This window comes from Nannospalax galili, unplaced genomic scaffold, assembly GCF_000622305.1.
Source record: "Nannospalax galili isolate Female #2095 unplaced genomic scaffold, S.galili_v1.0 scaffold680, whole genome shotgun sequence".
Lineage (NCBI taxonomy): Eukaryota > Metazoa > Chordata > Mammalia > Rodentia > Spalacidae > Nannospalax > Nannospalax galili.
The window spans coordinates 4,176,735-4,199,081 of NW_008348218.1; the positions used below are offsets into that span (position 1 = coordinate 4,176,735).

At 41.8% G+C, this 22,347-nt stretch overlaps 1 protein-coding gene across 3 annotated transcripts in view; it reads left to right on the forward strand.

Moving 5' to 3' along the window:
- Ppp2cb (protein phosphatase 2 catalytic subunit beta) overlaps window positions 1-22,031 on the forward strand; it is a 35,055-nt gene extending 13,024 nt beyond the window's left edge. For all 3 annotated transcript variants that reach the window (XM_008844941.1, XM_008844940.2, XM_029569266.1), the window contains 6 exons: window positions 10,685-10,894; window positions 12,335-12,508; window positions 15,557-15,646; window positions 15,763-15,924; window positions 18,784-18,902; window positions 21,381-22,031. In XM_008844941.1, the coding sequence (XP_008843163.1) occupies window positions 10,685-10,894; window positions 12,335-12,508; window positions 15,557-15,646; window positions 15,763-15,924; window positions 18,784-18,902; window positions 21,381-21,453 (828 nt within the window). In that variant the 3' untranslated portion in view covers window positions 21,454-22,031. The remainder of the gene's footprint in view (window positions 1-10,684; window positions 10,895-12,334; window positions 12,509-15,556; window positions 15,647-15,762; window positions 15,925-18,783; window positions 18,903-21,380) is intronic.
- The last annotated feature ends 316 nt before the right edge of the window (window positions 22,032-22,347 follow it).

Sequence of the window (22,347 nt, forward strand, 5' to 3'; positions counted from 1 at the left end):
TAATGTGGTGGGGTTTTGGCCCCTTCATACTCTTTAAGTTTTATTAGTTACCATAAAAAACTTTTGCTTATGTGAGTTGTTTGTTGATATTTCATGTATCAACAACTAAAATTGAAAGTTTTTAAATACTCTCTAAAAATAAGAAATCAGGCTGGCAAGATGGCTGTGGGTAAAGGTTCTGTCACCAAGCTTGATGACCTCGGTTCGATCCCTGGAACACACATAGTGGAAGGAGAGAACCAACTCCCACAAGTTGTCCTCTGCCTTCCATATGCGCTATGGCATGCACACATACAAGCACAATAAATAAAATAATTAAATATGAAATCCTGAGCCAGGTGTGACGGCTCATGCCTTTAATCCCAGTACTTGGGCAGCTGAGGCAGGCGTATCTCTGAGTTCAAGGCCAGCCTGGCCTACATAGTGAGTTCCAGGTCAGCTGGGGCTACAGGGAGACTCTGTCTCCAAAAAAAATGTGAAATCCATCATCTGAGTACTTTGAATATATCTTTGTATATCTGTATATTAAGGTAACAATAAAAGCAGTTTTAATAGTTGTGATATTACAGTCTTGGAACTACTACAGCCAGGAATGTTGCAAAAGAAAGCTTTGCCTAGACCTTAAAAATTAGCTTTAAATCTTTTTTACATGTGTTGATTGGTTGGTTGGTTTAGGGTGTGTGTAGGTGCACATGCCATGGCACACATGTGGCAATCAGAGGACGACCTGACGGAGTCACTTTTCTCTTACTAAATGAATCCTGGGGATCAAACTCAGTGTTCTGGGCATGGATCACATGCCTATAATTCCAGTCCTGGGGACACTGAAGCAGAAAGATCGTGAATTTTTACATAGTAAGGCCCTTCTGCCCTCCCCTATTTTAAAAAATGCTACATCATCTAAAGATAGTGTTGTGACCATTTTTACAAAGTGTTGGCTATTCATTCCTATTTAAACTGAAAAAGAATTACTTGAAGCCTGGGTGTGGTGGCGCATGCCTTTAATCCCAGCTCTTGGGAGGCAGAGGCAGGTGGATCTGTGAGTTCCACAGAGCCTGGTCTACATAGTGAGGAGTTCTCGGCCAGCTCTGGCTACAGGGAGACCCTGTCTCAAAAAAAAAAGAAAAAATAAATAAAGAAAGAAAGAAAAATTGCTTGAGCTAAGCAAAATGGCAATGATTTGACTAATTTCTAGACTCATTGCTGTTCCAGCTGAAAGTTCAATTGCAGGCAGTCTTAGAAGAGCTCTGATCACTTTTCAATCTCACTATACTGTGTTTGACTTCTGTATCCTGGTTCTTATGTTTAGGAGTTTTTTGTTTTGTTTTGTTTTGTTTTTTGTCTTTTTGAGACAGGGTCCTGGAGGTCACTATGTAGACCAGGCTGGCCTTGAACTCACAGAGATCTGCCTGCCTCTGCCTCCCAAGTGCTGGGACTACAGGCGGGCACCACCATGCCCGGCTGGGATTTTATTTTATTTATTATATTTTTTCATTAACCCCTCTCTGCTCCATTAATGCTGCCTTGGCTTGTCTGTCTGACTTTACTCTGATCAAATCAGCAGTTTGGAGACTCTAACTTGCAACACTAAGATGGTTTTCTTGGATAGGCAGTACTCTGGCCCAGCCTGCAATCTTCTCACAGCATACTCAATACACTTAGGGGGAAAAAAAGTTTTCGGGGCTGGAGAGATGGCTCAGCGGTTAAGAACACTGGTTGTTCTTGCAAAAGACCCAGGTTCGAATCCCGGCACCCACATGGCAGCCAACAACTGTCCATAACTCCAGTTCCAAGGGATCCGATGTTGGGGGCCCCTGCTGTGAAGTAGAAGTCCCTTCACGTCCGGACAGCTCATGCAGCTCGGATTCATGTGCTGAGACTCCTTTCAGCAGAGTACCTGGTGTCCTTCCTGACTCCTTTTGAAGTGCCCGCCACAAATGCCATAACATAAACATGGCCTTTGGCTCTGAAAGATACCATGCCTTCCTGTAATTTTTCCAGGCAGTCAACAGTCTAGCAGTGTGGTAGAAATCCACTTCCATATGTAAATAGAATGCCTCACAAAGCATCTAACAGCCAAAGCCTTTACCACTACCCCCATGGTATAAAATATCCTAGCCTTCTCTTAACAGTGGGAGATTAGGTCAGAGACTGGGTCCCAGAGATTGGGTCCCAGAGAGAATAAAGCTGTAAGCACAGACTGAGCCGAGCCTTGAGTCTTGTGTACCGGTGACCTGATCCCCCCCGGAGGGCAGTTACCGACTTGCGGACATTCCTAGCTTTCGCTGTCCTCGTACTCTTCCCATGGGGTTCAGTGGCCAGTGGACCTCGCATCCTGAGGAAAAGTACACAGGTGAAATAGGGATAGGATTCAGCTGGACAGTGCTCCAGTAGCAGAGAGACTGTCAGCACCGGAGCGGCGGACAGCGACCTATCTGCTGCCGCTCCCAGAGACGCCTGTGGCCAGAGCCGTGCCACGACTCGCCAGGTGTGGCAGGGACCCCGAGATACCCGCACACCCCACACCTGAGGCCCATAGAGACACGGAGAAGCCCGCCGGGCCAGACCTGCCATCCACCAGACGCACGGCGGAGAAGCCTGCGGACCCGCCGTGCCATTCCGGGAGTACGCCCAGAGAGCGCGTGCGCACCTATAATCCGACAGTCTCTTCTGTCCTCCGCAGGCACTGCACAACTCGGGTGCACTTACCTACATGCAGGCAATGCACACATACACATAAAAATAATAAATAAAATATTTTTTAAAAGGTTTTCTTTATGAAACAGGTGATAACATAGTTTTGTAATTTGCCTTTTTTACAAATACATCAAATCTACATGGATAATACCCTTAAAGATTACTTAGTATTCCATTCTCTGGACAGACCATGCTTATTTCCATAACTATGTAATGGACATTGTTAGTTTCCATTGTTTTCACTCAGAAGTACCCATCCTTGTGCTTGTATCTATGCATAGTTATTCACAGAGTATCTAGAAGAGAAGGTGCTTGCTTTGCTAGTGTAGCAGCAGCCAAGGGTTAGGTTTGGCATATGTAACAGAAAACTCAAAGCAATGGATGTTTAAACAAAGGAGGAGTTTGTTTTTCTCTGTGACTAGAAAATCCAGAGTCCAGGGATAATAGGCACCTCTCCAAAGTTATCAGGAAACCAGACATCTTCCTGTGGTGTTTTTGTGTGTGTATGACTACTGTGTTAAATAACTGGGTTCTTAAAGCAGCAGAATTTATTTTCTCACAGTTTGGAATGCTAGAAGTCCAAAATCAAGGTGTTGTCAGGGAAGGTGTTGCCTTCCCTCTGAAGGCCCTCAAAGACGTTCTGTTCCCTGCTGTTTCCAGCTTCTGGTTACAGGCATGCCCTCGTCACACATCTGTCTTAAAGCCTATCTCAGAACTCCCTCTCCTCTACCTCTTTTTTTTTTAATATTTTATTTATTATTTTTATTTTATGTTTATGAGTGTATTGCCTGCATGTATGTGAGTGCACCTGTGTTGTGCAATGCCACGGAGGTCAGAATAGAGCTTCGGATTCCCCTGGACCTGGAGTTAAGGACGGTTTGTAGTCGCCATGTGGGTGCTGGGAATCGAACCCGGGTCCTTTGTAAGAGCAGTCAGGACTCTCTCCAGCCCCTCCTCTCCCTCTTTTATAATTGCATTTAGGGCCTTCGAGGATAATCTAGGATAAGTTCCTCTAAATCCTTAATTACAGCATTAGCCATATGAGGTAATGTTCCTTAGTTCTAGGGATCTGGAAGTACATCCTTTTGGAGCATGTTTTCAAACCACTAGATTCTGCCTTGCTGGAAACAGCCCTGTCTTATCGCTGCTGGGCTTACAGTTGCCTTATGGACATCCCAGGAAAAAGGATGGAAAGTGGTAAAGGAGCTGTCTCTTCTTTGAGGAACTTAGTAGAATTCTCCCCCATATTTTGGGGCATGGTTTCCATATAATATAGCCCAGGCTGGCCTGACCTTGAACTCATGGTGATCCCTCCAGTCTTAGCCTCCCAGGTGCTGGGATTACAGGAGTACAACCCCAAATTCGTAGGATACTGACTCAAAGTCAAGCTGTTGCATGTAGGCAATTGTTCTACCATTAAATTACAGCCTCAGCCCCTCATATGCTGAATCCTAATCCCCAGTGTGATGGTATTAAATAGTGAGGGCCTTTGCCTTTGCCAGGTGATTAGGCCTTGAAGGTGCTGCCTTTATGTATGAGAGTGGTGCTTTTGTTTTTTTTACATATAAGTGATACATGAGAGGCATGATCACCCTCTTTCCTTGCCACCTGAGGATACATATTCCACCACAAGCAGGGACTGCACCCTCAGCAAGAACCAGATTAGGCAGCACTTTAATTTTGAACTCTTCTTTTGGGGGGGGGGGTCTTTTTGAGACAGGATCTCCCTGTAGTCCCAGCTAGCCTTGAACTCACAGAGATCTGCCTGCCTCTGCCTCCCAGTACTGGGACTAAAGGCATGTGCCACCATGCCCGGCACTTTTGAACTTTTGAGCCTTTAGACCTGTAAGGAGCAGCTTTCTGCTATTGAAGCTGCCCAGTCTATGCTGTGTATTATACATTATAAACTAAAACAGGTGGGAAATGTCACCGGTTGTTCAGCTGGAGCATGACTGCTGTGACCACACTTAAATGTTGAGAATGGGAGAATGGATATTGAGGTAGGCATAAAACATTTGTCTTAGAATACATTACATTTTGTTAGAGACAGTAAATTTTCCAAAGATGGGGATGCCATTCCCATGTGAGAGTGGCTTTGCATGCTAACATTGGGTGCTTTCATTTCTCAATCTCACAGGTGGAAGCGAAGCATGTTTTTATAGTCACTGTCCCCCTCATGTTCCTCCAGATGTGACTAGCCAACATCAAGAATAGTGGATAATTACCTATTTCCCTTTCTGACTTACTGATAACAGTATGATGTACACATACTTAGAGAAAGAGGCAGGGGCGGGCAGGATTGTTGTCGATTGAGACAAGAAAAGCAGTACAGACGGCATCGCTCCTTATATCTGGCCACCCCCAAGCCATTTTGGTGAACCAGCAAAATGCAGGGTTTTCATTAATTTCTTCAACTCTCTGGAGAGAGACAGCGAAGTGGGATCTTTAAGCCATTCCCCCTTTGAGAAATAATGGAAGGAGGAAATGGACAGTGAGCCAGATAGAATTGAAGGTGTTGGGGCTGCATATTGGTTGGGGAGCATGTGCAAGCCTGAGAGCGTTCACCTGTGAGAGCAGAGGAGTTCTTAGGAGAGCCACAGAAATGAATGCAGTCTGGGAATTCCAGCCCCCACACTGCTCTGTGAGCTCTCACTTCAGTCTTAAATCTCCAGATCATTGAGGAAAACAGATGACTCTTAGATGAGGTACTGTGGGTACCTACTAGGGTAGGTATTATGGGGTCAATAATTGACCTACAATATTGGGGCTGTTGATGTAGCTCATCGGCAGGGCATTTTGTGTAATATGCAAAAGAGGCTCTGAATTCAATTGTCAGTACCTTAAAAAAAAAAAAAAAAAAAACTGTAATGCTGGAGTGAAAAGAAGGTCTAGACAGCTCCACAACAATGTGAGAAGTAAAAGCATAGGATAATTGTTTCTAAACCATGAACAAGAGTGTCATCAAAGCTTTGTGATAGTTTTGAATCAAAATAAAATGGATTTTCTTAAAAATACAAAATCTGACTTTAAAAATTATAGAATACCTGTTTACACACGTAGTGAGTTCTAGACCAGCTGGGGCTATAGGGAGACCCTGTCTCAAAAAAAAAAAAAAAAAAAAAAAAGACCAGCTGGGTGTGGTGGTGCATGCCTTTAATCCCAGCACTTGGGAGGCAGAGGCAGGCGGATCTCTGGGAGTTCAAGGCCAGCCTGGTCTACATAGTGAGTGCCAGGCCAGCTGGGGCTATAGGAAGACCCTGTCTCAAAAACACCAAAAAAAAAAAAGAAAGAGAGAGCGCTTGCTCCACACATGAAGACCAGAGTTTGGTCCCAGCACCCATAACAAGCCCAGAAGTTGCAGACTCCTGTAATTCTGTCTCCAAGGGATCTGACATTGTCCTCTGACCTCCAGGTACGCACAACAATATGCCACAGCTCTCACACATACGCATATACTTACACAGACACACACAAATGAATAGAAGTAAATCTTTAAAAAAGAAAAGAACTGGGGCTGGAGAGATGGCTCAGCGTTCTTAACACTGGTTGTTCTTGCAGAAGACCTGGGTTTGAATCCCAGCACCCACATGGCAGCTAACAACTGTCCGTAACTCCAGTTCCAGGGGATCCGACAGCCTCTTCTGACCTCCATGGGCATTGCATGATACGGGTGCACTTACCTACATACAGGCAATACACACATACACATAAAAAAATTTAAAAAAAGAAAAGAACTTCCTTGACAAAGGCAGGCTACTAAAACCCTCATCAAAAGTCCTGCCTTCCTATATTAAACTTCACCCACCCAGGGCTCAGGGACCATTGCAGAAGAGGGGGGCAGAAAGAATGTAAGAGCCAGGGGGGTACATGGCTCTATGGAAATAGAGCCTTACAGACTCTTGGGACCTTACTCATATGAATCTACAGCAGTGGTGTCACATGCACAAGACCCATGCAAAATCAAGCAGACAAAAACCCAGCATAAAACTGGAAATGAGCAAAAATTCAATGAAAAATTTGCAAAATAAAATATTCATAAACTGGAGGAAAAAAAGTCCTCCCTTCCAGTTGTTGGTTAGGGTAGTCCAACAGACTCCCAAAATAGCATAGGCGATTGCCACAGTGTTTGATTACCTCCCAGAACTTGAAGGTAAGTTTCTATTGCTGAAGACAGGACGTACTTTGGACACAGGACTTGAAGCAGTCGAGCTGGAATGGAAGCCTCCTCCCTGAAGGCTGGAAGCCTCCTCCCTGAAGACTAGCTCTCATAGTATCTTCTGATATTATGCAAGCTACTCTGGGAGAAAACCAATCAGTGGTCCAATCCTGATACCAGTAAAGCCTGATAACCACAACAATGACTCACAGCAAACTATCTCTATTGGTGCAGTGGTAGCACTTTTATCTTGAGAGTAATCAACAGCTATCTAATTGGACTTAAGGGCCCCGTCACTGAGGGGAAACTCGTCTGGTACTGTAAATATAGCCAAATACACATGGCTGGGGAGGTCATAGATCCTGGAAAAAAACCTATGTATGTCACATCCCTAGACAGGTGTAATTCTTACTGTATGCTAAATATATATCCTTATATTTAACAAGTATACCTCTCACCACTCATCAAAAAAGTTTCTTTTTGCAATACATGGAGACTATTACAGAGTTCCACAACTGGTCAAACGCAGAGAATAAGTGTCTGTGAGATGCCCAATCCTAAGTGACACATCTACAATGCAGCCTCTACTCCTAAGGCTTAGGAAACAGCAGAACATGGGAGAGAGACTATTAATGCATCTCTCAACTCTCCCTAGTGAGGCTTCCTCATGCATTAAGTGATTGGGATGTATTTTGAGAAATGCATCATTAGATAGTTTTGCCATGGAACATCATAAAGTGTACTTAAGATTAAATCAAGCACAAGAGAAAATGATTCAGTAAATACCAAATATATGGAAAGAATTCAGCATACTGTTTTACAGTAATTTTTTTCTTTTTGTATATTAGTGTTTTGCCTGCATATATTTAAGTCCATTCATGCATTCAATGCCCTGAGAGGCCAGAAAAGGTGTTGGAACCCCTGCAACTGGAATTCAGGATGTTGTTAGGTGCCAGGAACCAAACCTGGGTCTTCTGGGAGAGCAGTCAGTACTCTTAACCACTGAGCTCTCTCCGGCCCTGGCAACAATTTTTTTTTTTTTTTCTCTTGGTCTTTTGGAGACGGTCTCCCTGTAGCCCTAGCTGTCTTGGATTCATTATGGAGACCAGGCTGGCCTCGAACTCACAGAGATCTGCCTGCCTCTGCCTGCTGGGATTAAAGGCGTGCTGCAAAAGGAGTACACTTGAAGAAAAAACAAAAAAGACAAGAAACAAAAAACCACAGACCAGTAACAGTTACCTAAGTACCTAAGTATTATATACTGTAGTATATGTAAAATTAAATATGCTGGTTTGGGTGTGGTGGCACACACCTTTGATCCCAGTACTCTTTTGGGAGGCAGAGGCAGGCGGATCTCTGAGTTCAAGGCCAGCCTGGTCCTCATAGTAAGTTCCAGGCCAGCTGGGGCTACAGGGAGACCATTTCCAAAAAACACAAAAAAGAACCCTAAAGAGGAAATCTGTGAAAGGATAAACAGGGTGACAATTTGTTTCCTGGTTCCCTCTTCTCTTCCTTTCCCACTGGTCCAATGTTCTGTCCTCTGGGGAGTTGACTCATACACACCTCTAAATTTGGCACTCTCAGCCTTTGATGCTTGTTAGGAAGCCAGAGGGCACATCCTCACACGTGGCATTCCATCTGCTTCTGCAATAAAGAAACAGCCTAGCCTAGCTCAATGAACGCAAACAAGTCCAGGTACAGCTTGGACTCCAGCCAGCTCAGGGTGCTAAGCAGGGAACCTTCAGTGATGAGGGCAGTGCAGTTCAAGGGACAACACCTGCAGAAGAGTTTGTGTCCAGTACAGATAAGACCATAAATAGATTTTTATAAAAGCTTGGGGGTGGCATTACAGATCACTGAGGCTACTAGGGAGGTGAGGCAAGGAGGGTCACTGTGAATGCCAGGCTAGTTTGTGCTACAGTGACCAACTGAAACAAGTCAGTGATGGCAGTATATAGTAAGTAATGCTTTCAATCAGGATGACCCTGAGGAAAAACAAAAATGAATTTCTTCATTATAACACATTCTCATAAATGTGGCTCTATTACAACAGTGGACCTTTCCATTACCTTCAGAAGAAACCTTAAATTCCTTGGCTGTTAGTCCCCAATCCCTGTGGTCCTCCTTTATGTCCTAAACTCTGAGAAACCATTAATCCAATTTATACCTCTCTGGACTTGCCTATTGTGGATATTGCATGAAAATGAAATTGCAACATGTAACTGTTTCTGACTTCTTAACATAGTATTTTATAAATTATAGCATATAGCAGTACTTTATTTTTTATTGCTGGTTATCCTTCCAACTGATGGGTCTACTATACTACATTTTGTTTACATACTCATGACTTAATGAACATTTGTGTAGTTTCTACTTTTTTAAAACTCCATATTCTGCCGGGAGTGGTAGTGCACACCTTTAATCCCAGCACTTGGGGGGCAGAGGCAAGGGGATCTCTGTGAGATCAAGGCCAGCCTGGTCTACATAGTGAGTTCCAGGACAGCTGGGGCTACAGGGAGACCTTGTCTCAAAAAAACAAAAAAACTATATTCTTTTTAGAAATATTTTATGTGTATGGGTGTATTGCCTGTATGTATGTAAGTACACCCATGTCATGCAATGCCCTCCAGAAGAGGGTGTCGGATTCCTTGGAACAGTTGTTAGCCACCATGCGGGTGCTGGGAATCAAACCTGGGTCTTCTGAAAGTGCAGCCAGCGCTTTTAACTGCTGAGCCATCTTACCAGCCCCTAGTTTCTACGATTGGGCTATTATAATAATAATGCTGAGCTGGAGCGATGACTCAGTGGTTAAGAGTGCTTGCTGCTCACATCAGGTAGCACACAACTACCTGTAATTCCAGCTCTGGGGATTCTGATGCCTTCTGCAGGTGCTTGCACACACATGGCATATACTTACACAGACATACATGTTCACATAAATTAAAAATAACTTTTTTTGTCTTTTTGATGCAGCATTTCTCTGTAGCTGCAGCTAGCCTGGATTCTCTATTGGAGACCAGGCTGGCCTCAAACTCGCAGAGATCTGCCTGCCTCTGCTTCCTGAGTACTGGGATTAAAGGCATTCGCCACCACGACTGGCTACAATAAATATTTTTTTAAAGAATAATGCTGCCACAAACAATTGCAGATTTTCATTTTATTCCTACCAGCACAATATACATGTTCCAAAATATCCACATCTTTATAGACATGTGCTATTATCAGCCTTTTCTTTAGGGTTTGTTTTTATTTTTGGTCTTTTTTAAGACAGGGTCTCCCTGTAGCCCCCGCTGGCCTGGAACTCATTGTATAGGCCAGGCTGGCCTCAACTGACAGAGATCCTCCTGCCTCTGCCACCCAAGTGCTGGGTTTAAAGGCATGTGCCTTTAATTAAACGTGGCCCTGGCCTTTTCTTTTTTAAAACTATTTTTAAATTATTTTTATTTTACGTGTATGAGTGTATTGCCTGCATGTAGGTAGGTGTACCCATGTTGTGCAGTGCCTGCAAAATGCCAGAAGAGGGCCTCAGATCCCCTGGAACTGGAGTTAGAGATGGTTATTAGCCATCATGTAGGTGCTGGGAATCGAACCCAGGGTCCTCTGCAAGAGCAGCCAGTAAGTACTCTTAACCACTTAGCCATCTCTCCAGCCCCATTATCAGCCTTTTTGATTATAGCCATACTAGTCAAGTGACATTTGTTCATGATGGTTTTGGTTTTTTACTTTTATAAGGTATATACAAGAATTTTTCCCCCAGATTTTCTTTCAATAAGAAATGATATTTAATTTGTGATGGAATCTTTTGTAATTGTTTTTTTATTTTTCTAACAGGCTAAGGAAATTTTAACAAAAGAATCAAACGTACAAGAAGTCCGTTGTCCTGTTACTGTCTGTGGAGATGTGCATGGCCAATTCCATGACCTTATGGAACTCTTTAGAATTGGTGGAAAATCACCAGATACAAACTATCTGTTCATGGGTGACTATGTGGACAGAGGTTATTACTCAGTGGAGACTGTGACTCTTCTTGTAGCATTAAAGGTATGGCTGATGAAATTCAGGGGTGAACATCCAATCAGGCAAAAGGCAAGAATGGCAGCATTGCATGCACATCTGTTTAATTTCATGATCTCTTCATCTTATCATACCCCTTTAAATAATTGGTTTTATATCTTTTAAAGAGAAATAAAAAAATGCATTAAATTTCTACACACTTCTGACAAAGTTCACGTGGGTCTTCCATAACCGAAGGCTTAGAATTACATTTGACTTAATCCTTCATGTTGAATCATTAAACAAGTTTAATTCATGCCTTGAAAAGTCTGTTACTCCTGTGCCTTCCTGTTTTCACTGCTCTACACAACACTTCATGCTTTATTACTTAACTGTGACTAATATTTCTGCTTCTATCTGATTTCCTCCAATCATTTGCATATGCAGCCAGATCAAATCTCCCTCATTTAACTTGTATCTTGTCACTTTCCTGTTCTCAAATTTCACACTGATTCCATACTGCCAGTAAAGTCCAGTTCATTAAACTTTTTGACTGTGTTCTGTAGTCTGTTCTGAATTTATCATCCAGTCATTCACAGAAAAAAATGCTTTGCTTCAAAGAATTTTCTTATCCAGCCAGACATGGTGGCACGTCTTTAGTCCCAGTACTCTGGAGACAGAGGCAGGCAGATCTTGACAGCCTAATCTACATAGCAAGTTCCAGGCTAGCCAGGGCTGCAAGAGTGAGACCTGTCCAAAAAAAAAAAAATAATAAAAAAAAACAACAACTGTCTTATTCATGCTGTAGACTTTCCATAAGTAGTTATATATCTCCTTAATGAGACTAGCCCCTAATCCTTTGCAGTGGTCATATATTATACTTGTATGAACCTGACCAGCTTTGTACTACCAAGTCTAAAGATGAACATTATAATGAATGCTTAGTAGAATAACTATGTATGAAATAAGCATTTGCAACTTTTGATTCGTTTGCAGAATCTGGTGCTTTTTCATCCTTCGCATCCTTCGCATCAGACACATTCCTAACTAAATATAGGTTGAGTATCCCTTATCTGAAATGTTTGAGACAGACCTGCTTGTGATTTAGGATTTCAGAATATTTACATATTCATAATGAGATGTCCGCATTGGGGTCTAAGTCCAAGCATAAAATTTACTTCTTTCATATATACTTTACATAACTTGAAATTTAACATTTAATCTAGAAATGGACAAAAGAACTATTAAAAGAAATGAATTCAGCCAGACATGGTGGCACACGCCTTTAATCCCAGCACTCAGGAGGCAGAGGCAAGCGGATCTCTGTGAGTTCAAGGCCAGCCTGGTCTCCATAGTGAATCCAGGCCATCTGTGGCTACAGAGAGACCCTGTCCCAAAGACCAAAAAAAAGAAATGAAGTCAAGGTTAAAATTAACCCAATGCTAATGCACTGTGATTTCACCACGGGTTTTTTTTCCTTTCTTCCAGGTGCGCTACCCAGAACGCATTACAATATTGAGAGGAAATCATGAAAGCCGACAAATCACCCAAGTCTATGGCTTTTATGACGAATGTCTAAGAAAGTATGGGAATGCCAATGTGTGGAAATATTTTACAGATCTCTTTGATTATCTTCCACTTACAGCTTTAGTAGATGGACAGGTATGTATGTGTGTGATTATGTCTTACTCAGGGAGAGTAAATGTAGGACAAAATTTACTGTTAGGAACTCAAGACCTTTATTTACATAGCTTGTGTTTCTGTGTCTCTTTGGGTGTTTTAGGGTTTGGGTTTTTTTGTTTTTTTAATAATGCTGGAGATAGAACCTAGGGGCCTGGTGCATGCTAGGCTAGTGCCCTACCACTGAGCTACAGACCCAGTGATTTGTTTCATTTTCGTTTGGAGTTTTAGGGGATAGGATTTGTTTATTGTGTTATGGATATAGGATTTCACTAAACTGCTTAGGGGCAAACTAACTCTGTAGCCTAGGCACAGCTTGATTCTGTAATTCTGCCTCACCCTCCTAAATGCTGGGATTATGGGCTTGAGTTACCATGCCCTGTTTTCTTTGACCTTTTCTACCTTTTTCCCTTAGGCTTAAAGTTTCAGAATAAGGAATTTAATTTTTTTTTTTTTTCTGGCCTTTTTGAGATCCACCTGCCTCTGCCTCCCAAGTGCTGGGATTACAGGAGTCCACCACCATACCTGGCTTTTTTTTCCCCTGTCTTTTTAAGACAGGGTCTCCCTGTAGCCTGGGCTGCCCTAGCCTGGGCTGCCCTAGAACTCACTATGTAGACCTTGAACTCACAGAGATCCACCTGCTTCTGCTTCCTAAGTGCTAGAATTAAAGGTATGTACCACCAGCCCAGCTGTTGCAGTATTATTAAAAAACAAAACAGCCAACACATACCACTGCGACAGGTTATCATTTATAAAATGTTATTAACCAAAAACAACCCTTAGAAATTAAGTAGATAAAAGAGGTATACAGAATCTTGGAACAACATGCAGCTTACCTAACAGACATAGGTAAGCATACAACATTCAGTATATTGGTATCCAGGAAACCAGATCTGAATATTGTGTTGTGTGTGCACATGTGTATGTACACTTGTGTGCATGTGGAGGCTAGAGGTTGATGTTAGGTATCTTCCTCAGTTGGCCTACACCTTATCTTATATTTTGAGATAGGTTCTCTCGCTGAACCCGGAGCTCACCTGGCTGGCCAGACAAGCCCCAGGGATCCTCCTGTGTCCACCTCCCTAGCACTGGGATTACATGCATGTGCTGCCATGCCTGGCTTTTTAATAGGTTGACTGCTAGGAATCAAACTTAAGTCGTTATGGTTACATGGCAAGCACTTTACTGGCTGAGCCATCTCCTAAGCCCAAGGCACCCGCCTTTAGTGCCTTTAGTCCCAGCACTAGAGGCAGAGACAGGTGGATCTCTTGAGTTCAAGGCTAGCCTGATCTACATAGTGAATTCTAGGCCAGTGTGGGCTACAAGGAAACCCTGTCTCAAAAAGCCCCCCCCCAACCAAAAACAACCCTCCAGTTACACATTTAATATAACTTCAGTACCAAAACAGATTTGACAAGCACAGAAAGGTAAAATTATACCACAGTTATTGGCAGGGGGGAGTCATATACCCATGATTTAAAACAGAAGAAACATTTTGTACATGATAGTATCAATGGGAGAACTTCTCACTGAAATTTTCATTATTCTCTTTGGTCCAGAATCCACAGAGAATAGTCCTGAAAACAGTTTACAAAACCATAGCAAGGCATGGTGGTACATGCCTTTATTCCTAGCACTTGGGAGTTCAAGCACTATGAGTTCAAGGCCAGCCTGGTCTACAGAGTGAGTCCCAGGCCAGCTGGGGCTACAGGGAGACCCTGTCTCAAAAAACACAAAACAAGAGCTGGAGAAGTAGCTCAGTGGTTAAGAGCACTGGCTGCTCTTACAGAGGACCTGGGTTCTAATCCCAGGACCCACATGGCCGCTAACAACCATCTGTAACTCCAGTTTGAGGGGATCTGATGCCCTCTTCTGACCTCCTTAGGCATTGCACGACACAGGTGCTGGCAGTACACTCATACACAAAAAATAAAAATAAAAAACTAAGAACACTTGTATTAGTTTTGTTTCAGAATTCCTAAACAGTGCACTGTATAGATAGTGAAAGGAATTAAACAGGGGACTAGGAAGATGGCTCAGTAGTTAAAGCACTTGCCTCATAAGTATCAAGACTATAGTTTCCTGGCACCCATGGTCAGCATGGTAGCCACTGTAACCACTACCCCAGAGATGGGATTCCTGGAGCAAGCTGGTTAGCTAGCTGAATCAGGGAACTCTGGGTTCACTTGAGAGACCTTGCCTTGGTGTATAATGTGATCGAGAAGGACACCAGGGCCAGCCTCAGGCCTGCACATACACTTGCACTCACATATGCGACCCTGCATACACATGCACATCATACATACACCAGAAAAATGAATAAATGGAATTAAAGGTGTGTTGGCAAAATGACTCAGCAGGTAAAGTATAAAGAGAGAACTAACTCACCAGGCGAGGTGGCGCATGCCTTTAATCCCAGTACTCGAGAGGCAGAAGCAGGTAGATCTCTGTGAGACCAGCTGGGGCTACAGGGAGACCGTCTCAAAATAAAAAAAGCAAAAAAAAAGAGAGAACCAAGTCTAAAGCTGTCCCCTGACCTTCACGAGTCTCCAGTCATACACAAATTTTTTTTTTTTTTTTGGTCTTCTTGAGATAGGGTCCCCCTATAGCTCCAGCTGGCCTTGAACTCACAGAGATCCCCTGCCTCTGCCTCTGCCTCTGCCTCCGCCTCCCTAGTGCGGGATTAACATTGTGGGCCACCTACCTCCATGTAGTCAATATACTCATACATGTAAAATAAAAATAAATTTAAAAAAAGAAACACTAGGACAGGGGTTAGGATATAGCTCAGTGGTAGAGCATGCAGAAGGCCTCCAGATCCACAGTACTACAAAAAGCAAACAAAAATAGTACTGTAAAATTAAAATATAAGAGAAATATACTCAAATGTTTATGGTTATTTCTAATTTTGGTATTTCATAGATTCTTCAGTTAATAATGCTTTTTTTTAAAAAAGTTGTTAGAGCTCACCCATTACGTTAATTTTGCAATTAGAAAACCAAATATGTTTTATTTTTTAATTTATAACAGATATTCTGCCTTCATGGTGGCCTCTCTCCATCCATAGACACATTGGATCATATAAGAGCCCTGGATCGTTTACAAGAAGTTCCACATGAGGTAAACCTGGTGGCTGTTTTGTTTTTCAAGAAAACATAATCATATCTGGGAACGCTAAATCAGTTAAATATAAATGCTGGAAATCCGTAACATGCACTTCATTTCCCTGACTCTAGGGCCCAATGTGTGATCTGTTATGGTCAGATCCAGATGATCGTGGCGGATGGGGTATTTCACCACGTGGTGCTGGCTACACATTTGGACAAGATATTTCTGAAACATTTAACCATGCCAATGGTCTCACACTGGTTTCTCGTGCTCACCAGCTTGTAATGGAAGTATGTATTTTTCTTTCTCATAGCTTATGTGTCTGTAATAAAGGTTTCGTGACTTTGAATATAGGAAATAATTATCACCAAATGAAAAGAGAAATCTTTATTTACTTTAGCAAATAAGGAAATTACTAGTTCACCAGAGCAGAATTATAACTCAAATCTTAAATGAGACTTAGAGTTAAGTAACTTAAATTCCTAGGTGTAAATATCTTACCTAATATTTGCTTTATTCTCTCTCCTTTCCCTCTAACCACATTTTACTTTCTTATAACCTATCCATTACAGATGACTGTTCTTTTACCCCAAGTCTCCATGTATATTTTTTTTAAAGACATTACCTAATATAACCAAAGTATTGTACGATCAGAAAGTTTTTATGGTATAACCCTATCTGAATTGTCAAATTCCTGTAGTAAAGTTGAATTTCTGCAAGGTGCATAATTTAATCCAAGATCAAGTTACATTCATTCTCCTTTGATGTGGACTTGTTCTTCAGGTTTTCTTTGGGTGGTCTTGACATTTTGGACATTAGTACAAGCAGTTCATTTTATAAGAAATACCAGGGGCTGGAGAAATGGCTCAGCAGTTAAGAGCACTGGCTGCTCTTGCAGAGGATCCAAGTTTGGTTCCCAGCACCCACTCAGAGGCTTACAACCATCCATAACTCCAGTTCCAGGGGATCTGACACCCTCTTCTGACCTCCATGGGCATTGTACCACACAGGTACACTTATATACCTGCAGGCAATATACTCATACACATAAAATAAAAATAATGAAATCTTTCTTTTTAAAAAAATTTTAAAAAGCCGGGCGTGGTATCATGTACCTTTAGTCCCAGCACTTAGGAGTCAGAGGCAGGCAGATCTCTGTGAGTTCAAGGCCAAGATGGTCTACATAGGGAGTTCCAGGCCACCTGGGACTACAGGGAGACCTTGTCTCAAAAAGACAAAAGGGTTGGAGAGAAAAAATTTAAAAAAATATATTTTTTAAAAAAGACAAATTTTTTAAAAAGAAAGTAAGAAATCTATCCCAAGCTAGGCGTGGTGGTACCTACAAATGCCAATATCTGGGTTCATGGGTTTCAGCTCAGTCTAGGATATACAGGAAGATACCTTTTTTTTTTTTCTTTTTTTTTAGTTTTATGTGTATGTGTGTATTGCCTGCATGTAGGTAAGTGCACCCATGTCGTGCAGTGCTCAAGTAGGTTAGAAGAGGCTGTCAGATCCCCTGGGACTGGAGTTACAGACAGTTGTTAGCTGCCATGTGGGTGCTGGGATTCGAACCTGGGTCTTGTGCAAGAACAACCAGTGTTCTTAACCGCTGAGCCATCTCTCCAGCCCCAGGAAGATACTCTTAAATAAAATGTCTTTAATCATGATTTGACTGATGTTTCCTGTGATCATGGACTCAGGACGTGCACTCTTGAAGTGTGCTGTAGAATGGCATGCTCTTGGTGCCATCTTCTGAAGGAGGTTTGAATCTATTTCTACCGTTGCTGATCATACTTGCGGCTTGCTTAGTTAAGGTGATAAATCTGCTGGGTTTCTGCACTGTAACGTTAGTATTGTCACTGCTAACCAATAAAGAGTGGCTGTTAAAGAGATGAGAAAAAACCTTTACCAGCCCAACGCAGACGAAGGAGCAAGCACACACAGCGACAGTAAATCCCGTTAAAAAGGGCTAGAGAGATGGTTCAGCAGGTACAACAGGCAGTTCACAACTGCCTGTTAGGTACAGCCCTAGGAAATCTGATCCCCTCGTCTGACCTACTTGGTCACAAACACACACACACACACACACACAAAATGTTTTTTAAGAATTTTTAATCCTATTATATCAGCAATCGTAAGAAATGTAAACAATGACATTTACATAAGAAAATGTAAATAATGAATAAAAATTTTTAAATGACTAAGATTTTTACTTACCTAAAAGTCTGAGACTCCAAAATTGGAAAATAATCAGATTTTAGCTATTATTTGAAGCAAAACTAAAACACATTTAGTATCACAAATTACAAAGGAATGGAAACAAGTGTGTTGGTGTAGCGAGTAAATAATTACCTAAAATTTAGCCAATAATAGAACTCAGAATAGGCTGCAAGGTAAAAGTTATCATTAGAAATAAATAAAGCAAGGTCATCTGAGGAAAATTGGCCCAGTTCTCTAAGAAGAAAGGATCTTAAGTTGGTATTTACCCAGTAATAGCTTTAAAATATATGAAGCAAAATTGGGAAGCAAGTGCATTCCTATAATCTCAGCACTTGGAGCTGAAGCATGAGGATTGAGAATTTGAGGCTGATGTGGCCTATATAATAAAACTCTGTCTCAAATAAAAAATAAAAAATGACAGTTTGGGGGCTGGAGAGATGGCTCAGCAGAAAGAACACTGGCTGTTCTTGCAGAAGACCCAGATTCGAATCCCAGCATCCACATGGCAGCTAACAACTGTCCATGGTGCCAGTTCCAGGGGATCTGATGGCCTCTTCTGTCCTCCATGGGCATTGCATGACATGGGTGCACTTACATACATGTAGCCAGTACACTCATGCATATAAAAATAATAAAAATTTTTTACATGACAGTTTGAAGGCAGGTGGAGAAATAATTATTTTTGTCTGAGAAGTTTCAGTGTATAAATATCCTAGATCAGATCTTAAGTACAGATTAAGAAAAACCACTGACATGTGTAGTAGAATCTTGACCTAATAGTTGTACAGTGTTCTGTGCAGCTGCAGAACTGTTAGGTCATGAGGAAGCAGAGATGACAACATAGCCACAGGAGGGTTTGTAATTTGAGCTCTTGTGTCAAGATTGGATATTATAATGAAACACTGACCTTTTTTTTTCTAACATTACAGGGATATAATTGGTGCCATGATCGGAATGTGGTCACCATTTTTAGTGCACCCAATTACTGTTACCGTTGTGGGAACCAGGCTGCTATCATGGAATTAGATGATACTTTAAAATATTCTTTGTAAGTAACTTTGCATTTTCATTGTATATACTCACTTTTAGAAAAAAAAAAATGTAGCTATTGAAAACAGGAGTAGGGTGGCAAAATGGCTCAGCAGATAAGAGCTCTTGCTGCTTAATCCTGAGGACCAGGGTTCAGAACCCAGCACCCATGTTGGGTGTATATACCAGTAACTCCAGCTCCAAGGGATCCAGCACCCTCTTCTGGCCTTCACGGGTACTTGCACACAAATGCACACATGCACTTACAGACACATGCATAAACACATACATAAAAATAAGTCTTTTTTAAAAAGAAACCAAAGGTGGTCTTCTGGAAAATGAGGTTGGCAAACTGTTCCACAAAACAAACATTTAATTTTCAGCCTCATACATGCTCATTCATTACTATACCATAGGGCTATATGCCCAGCCCATAAAATGTTTTGTTTTGTATTGAAGTTTTTAGAAACTTTCCCAAGAGCTTACAACCAGTAGAGAAGTTCTTATTTAAGAGAATCTGCTGTCCTCCACTAGAGGCTGTAGTATTACAGCCATGCCACATTCCCCTTACAGAAAGTACTTCAGCTTCTCTGTTCTGGGTAAGTGTGGCCAAGAAGATGGGCTTCTGCTTCCCCACCTACGATGTCACCCCAGAAATCCCCTGTCCTAGTAGGGTTACAGAGGCCCTACTCCTAGATTATGAAGTTAAATACCTGCCTCAGCAGTGCATAGACACTCTGCAGAGAGGCAATCAGAAAGTGCCTCAAACTCTACCTAACCGGGCTTACTGCTTACTGTATTTAGAACAGGGTAACAAGAATTCTAAACCCCTGTACTCTATTTAAAAACAATGGGTGTCACACCTGGCCATGTGATCCCAGCAGTTCTAAAGCCAGCGATAGTTTATATTGAGCTAACGGTGTCCTTTAAAAACTTTTGTTCACTCAGAATATGATATTTGGAAGAAGGATCTTTGTAGGTATAATTAAGATGAGGTCCTAAATCCAGTCTAACTCAGTTTCTATAACTGGAAACACACAAGATGCACCAGAAGAGAAGCTAGGGAGAGTCAGGAAGGTTTCCCCAGGCCTTAGGAGAGAGCATGGCCCAGCTAATATTCAGTTTTTGGTTGGTTGGTTTTGGGGTTTTGTTTTGTTTTTGTCATTTTTGAGCCAGGGTCTCCCTGTAGCCCCAGCTAATCTTCACTTGGGATTAAAGGCGGGTACCACCACATCCAGCCAATACTTATACCATCCATAATTCTAAGAAAATAAATCCTTTTGTCTAAGCCACTCATTTTATGGTAATTTGTCATGGCTGCCCTTGAAATCCAAATTCAACAAAGGGTATGACCCTCACTGGTAGTGAGGGCTTTACTTAATCAAACATGGCAGAAGAGTAAGGTACTCTTACCTTGAAACACCTCTTAGAAAGGCAGGCTTAAAAATAAAACACTTAGTCCAGCATAGTGGCACAGGCCTTTAATTCCAGGACTTTGGGAGGCAGAGGTAGGCAGATCTCTGTGAGATCCAGGCCATCCTGGTCTATATAGTGAGTTCCAGGCCAGCTGTAGCTACAAGAAGCCCTCAGTTTAATAAAAACACTTAAGGCTGGAGATGTGGCTCTGTTAGGTACAGTGTCTAGCATACATGAAGCCCTAGGTTCAAGCCCCAGCACTGTATAAACTGATTGTGGTGATAACACACCTGTAATTCGAACATTTGGGAAGTGGAAACAGGAGGATCAGGAGCTCAAGGCCAGCTAGGGTATATGAGGCTTTGTCTCAAAAAATTTTAATAAGACACTTAGGCCTACAGTCATGAAATCTGTATGTATGCCTACAACTACATCCTTTCAGAACTGTGGAGAAAGAAAATACAAGTTGGATTGATCCCAAAGCCACAGAGTTGGTTCAAAGTGTGAAAAAAATAAGTGTAATAAAAAAATCACATTACTACTAAAAAAACCAAATGATCATTTTAAGAGACCAAAAAAGCATTTGATAAAATTGTTCTTTAAAATAAAAAGACTAGTCACAAAGTACCTGATAGATGTCTATAAAACACCCACCCATAATTTAGTACCATTCTGGTGAAAAACCGAATGCTTATTTCCTAACATCAGAACAAGTGGAACATGTCTTGCTAAGTCCATTCAACTAGTAATAGTGTCACAAGTCTTGTTTGCCAGACACTAAAACACTTTTTTTGAAACAGGGTCTCCTTGTAGCCCCAGCTGTCCAGGAACTCACTATGTAGACCAGGCTGGCCTCGAACACACAAATATCTGCCTGCCTCTGCCTCCCAAGTGCTGGGATTAAAGGCGTGCACCGTCACACACAGCTCACTAAAACACATTGTCTTTTGGAACTTCACCTAGCTCTGTGGAACAGTGACATGCCAGGTCCTTCCAGCCAGCTGGGCTGCCCAGCAGCAGCACAGCCATATCTAGTCAGTGTCTTTCATTTGCTTGATTTGGTTTCTTTTGTCGTTGGCAGTCTTCAGTTTGACCCAGCACCTCGTCGTGGAGAGCCTCATGTTACCCGGCGCACCCCAGACTACTTCCTATAACTTCCTCCCCAGAACACCTTTCTTTGTATGTGGAAGTATACCTGGCTTTTTAAAATATATGTATACATATATATTTAAAACCAACAGTAATCTGTGTTTCTGTAACAAATTGTGATGTCTTGACATTAAACCATATCATGGACCAAAATGTGCCATACTAATGATGAGCATTTAGCACAATTTGAGACTGAAATTTAGTACACTATGTTCTAGATCGACCAGTCACTCTTAACAGTTTGCCTGCTGTATTTGTAGTAACCATTTTTCTCTTGACTGGTTAAGGGTCACTAACTGCTTCATCTCCTTTTGCACTTACTTGGAAATTACTTTAGTCATAATGTTTAACTGGCATGGATAAATGGAGTTTTATTTTTAAGAAAATCCACTAGCTGACTTCCACTTAATTCATTATCCTTTATTTTCTTGGGAGTATGTTGTCATAACATTAAAGAGATTTCCCTTCATTTAAACTAAATTACTGTTTCATGTTGATCTGCATATTTCTGTATATTTGTCATGATAGTGCTTGCATCCTATTTGGTGTACTGAACAAATAAACTTTCTGTTTTAAACAAAAACTGGTATGCTACTTTGAAACTTGGTACAGATAAGTATATCTACTGACTTATGGTTGGTTATTTTTTGTTTGTTTTAGGCTTTCTGAGACAGGAATCATGTAGTCCAGAATGACCTTGAACTCGATCCTTCTGGCTCTATCTCCCAAGTTACAGGTGTGCGTCACCATGTGCAGCCACAAACATATACAATGCAGGTGTGCTGATATAATCTAAAGGGAGTGTTGGAGCTGAGCAAAGTCCAGTGGTAAAGTGCTTGTTGAGCATGCCCTTCAATGCCAAGTAGTGCACACACACAACGTAGTGTTCATTTATACAG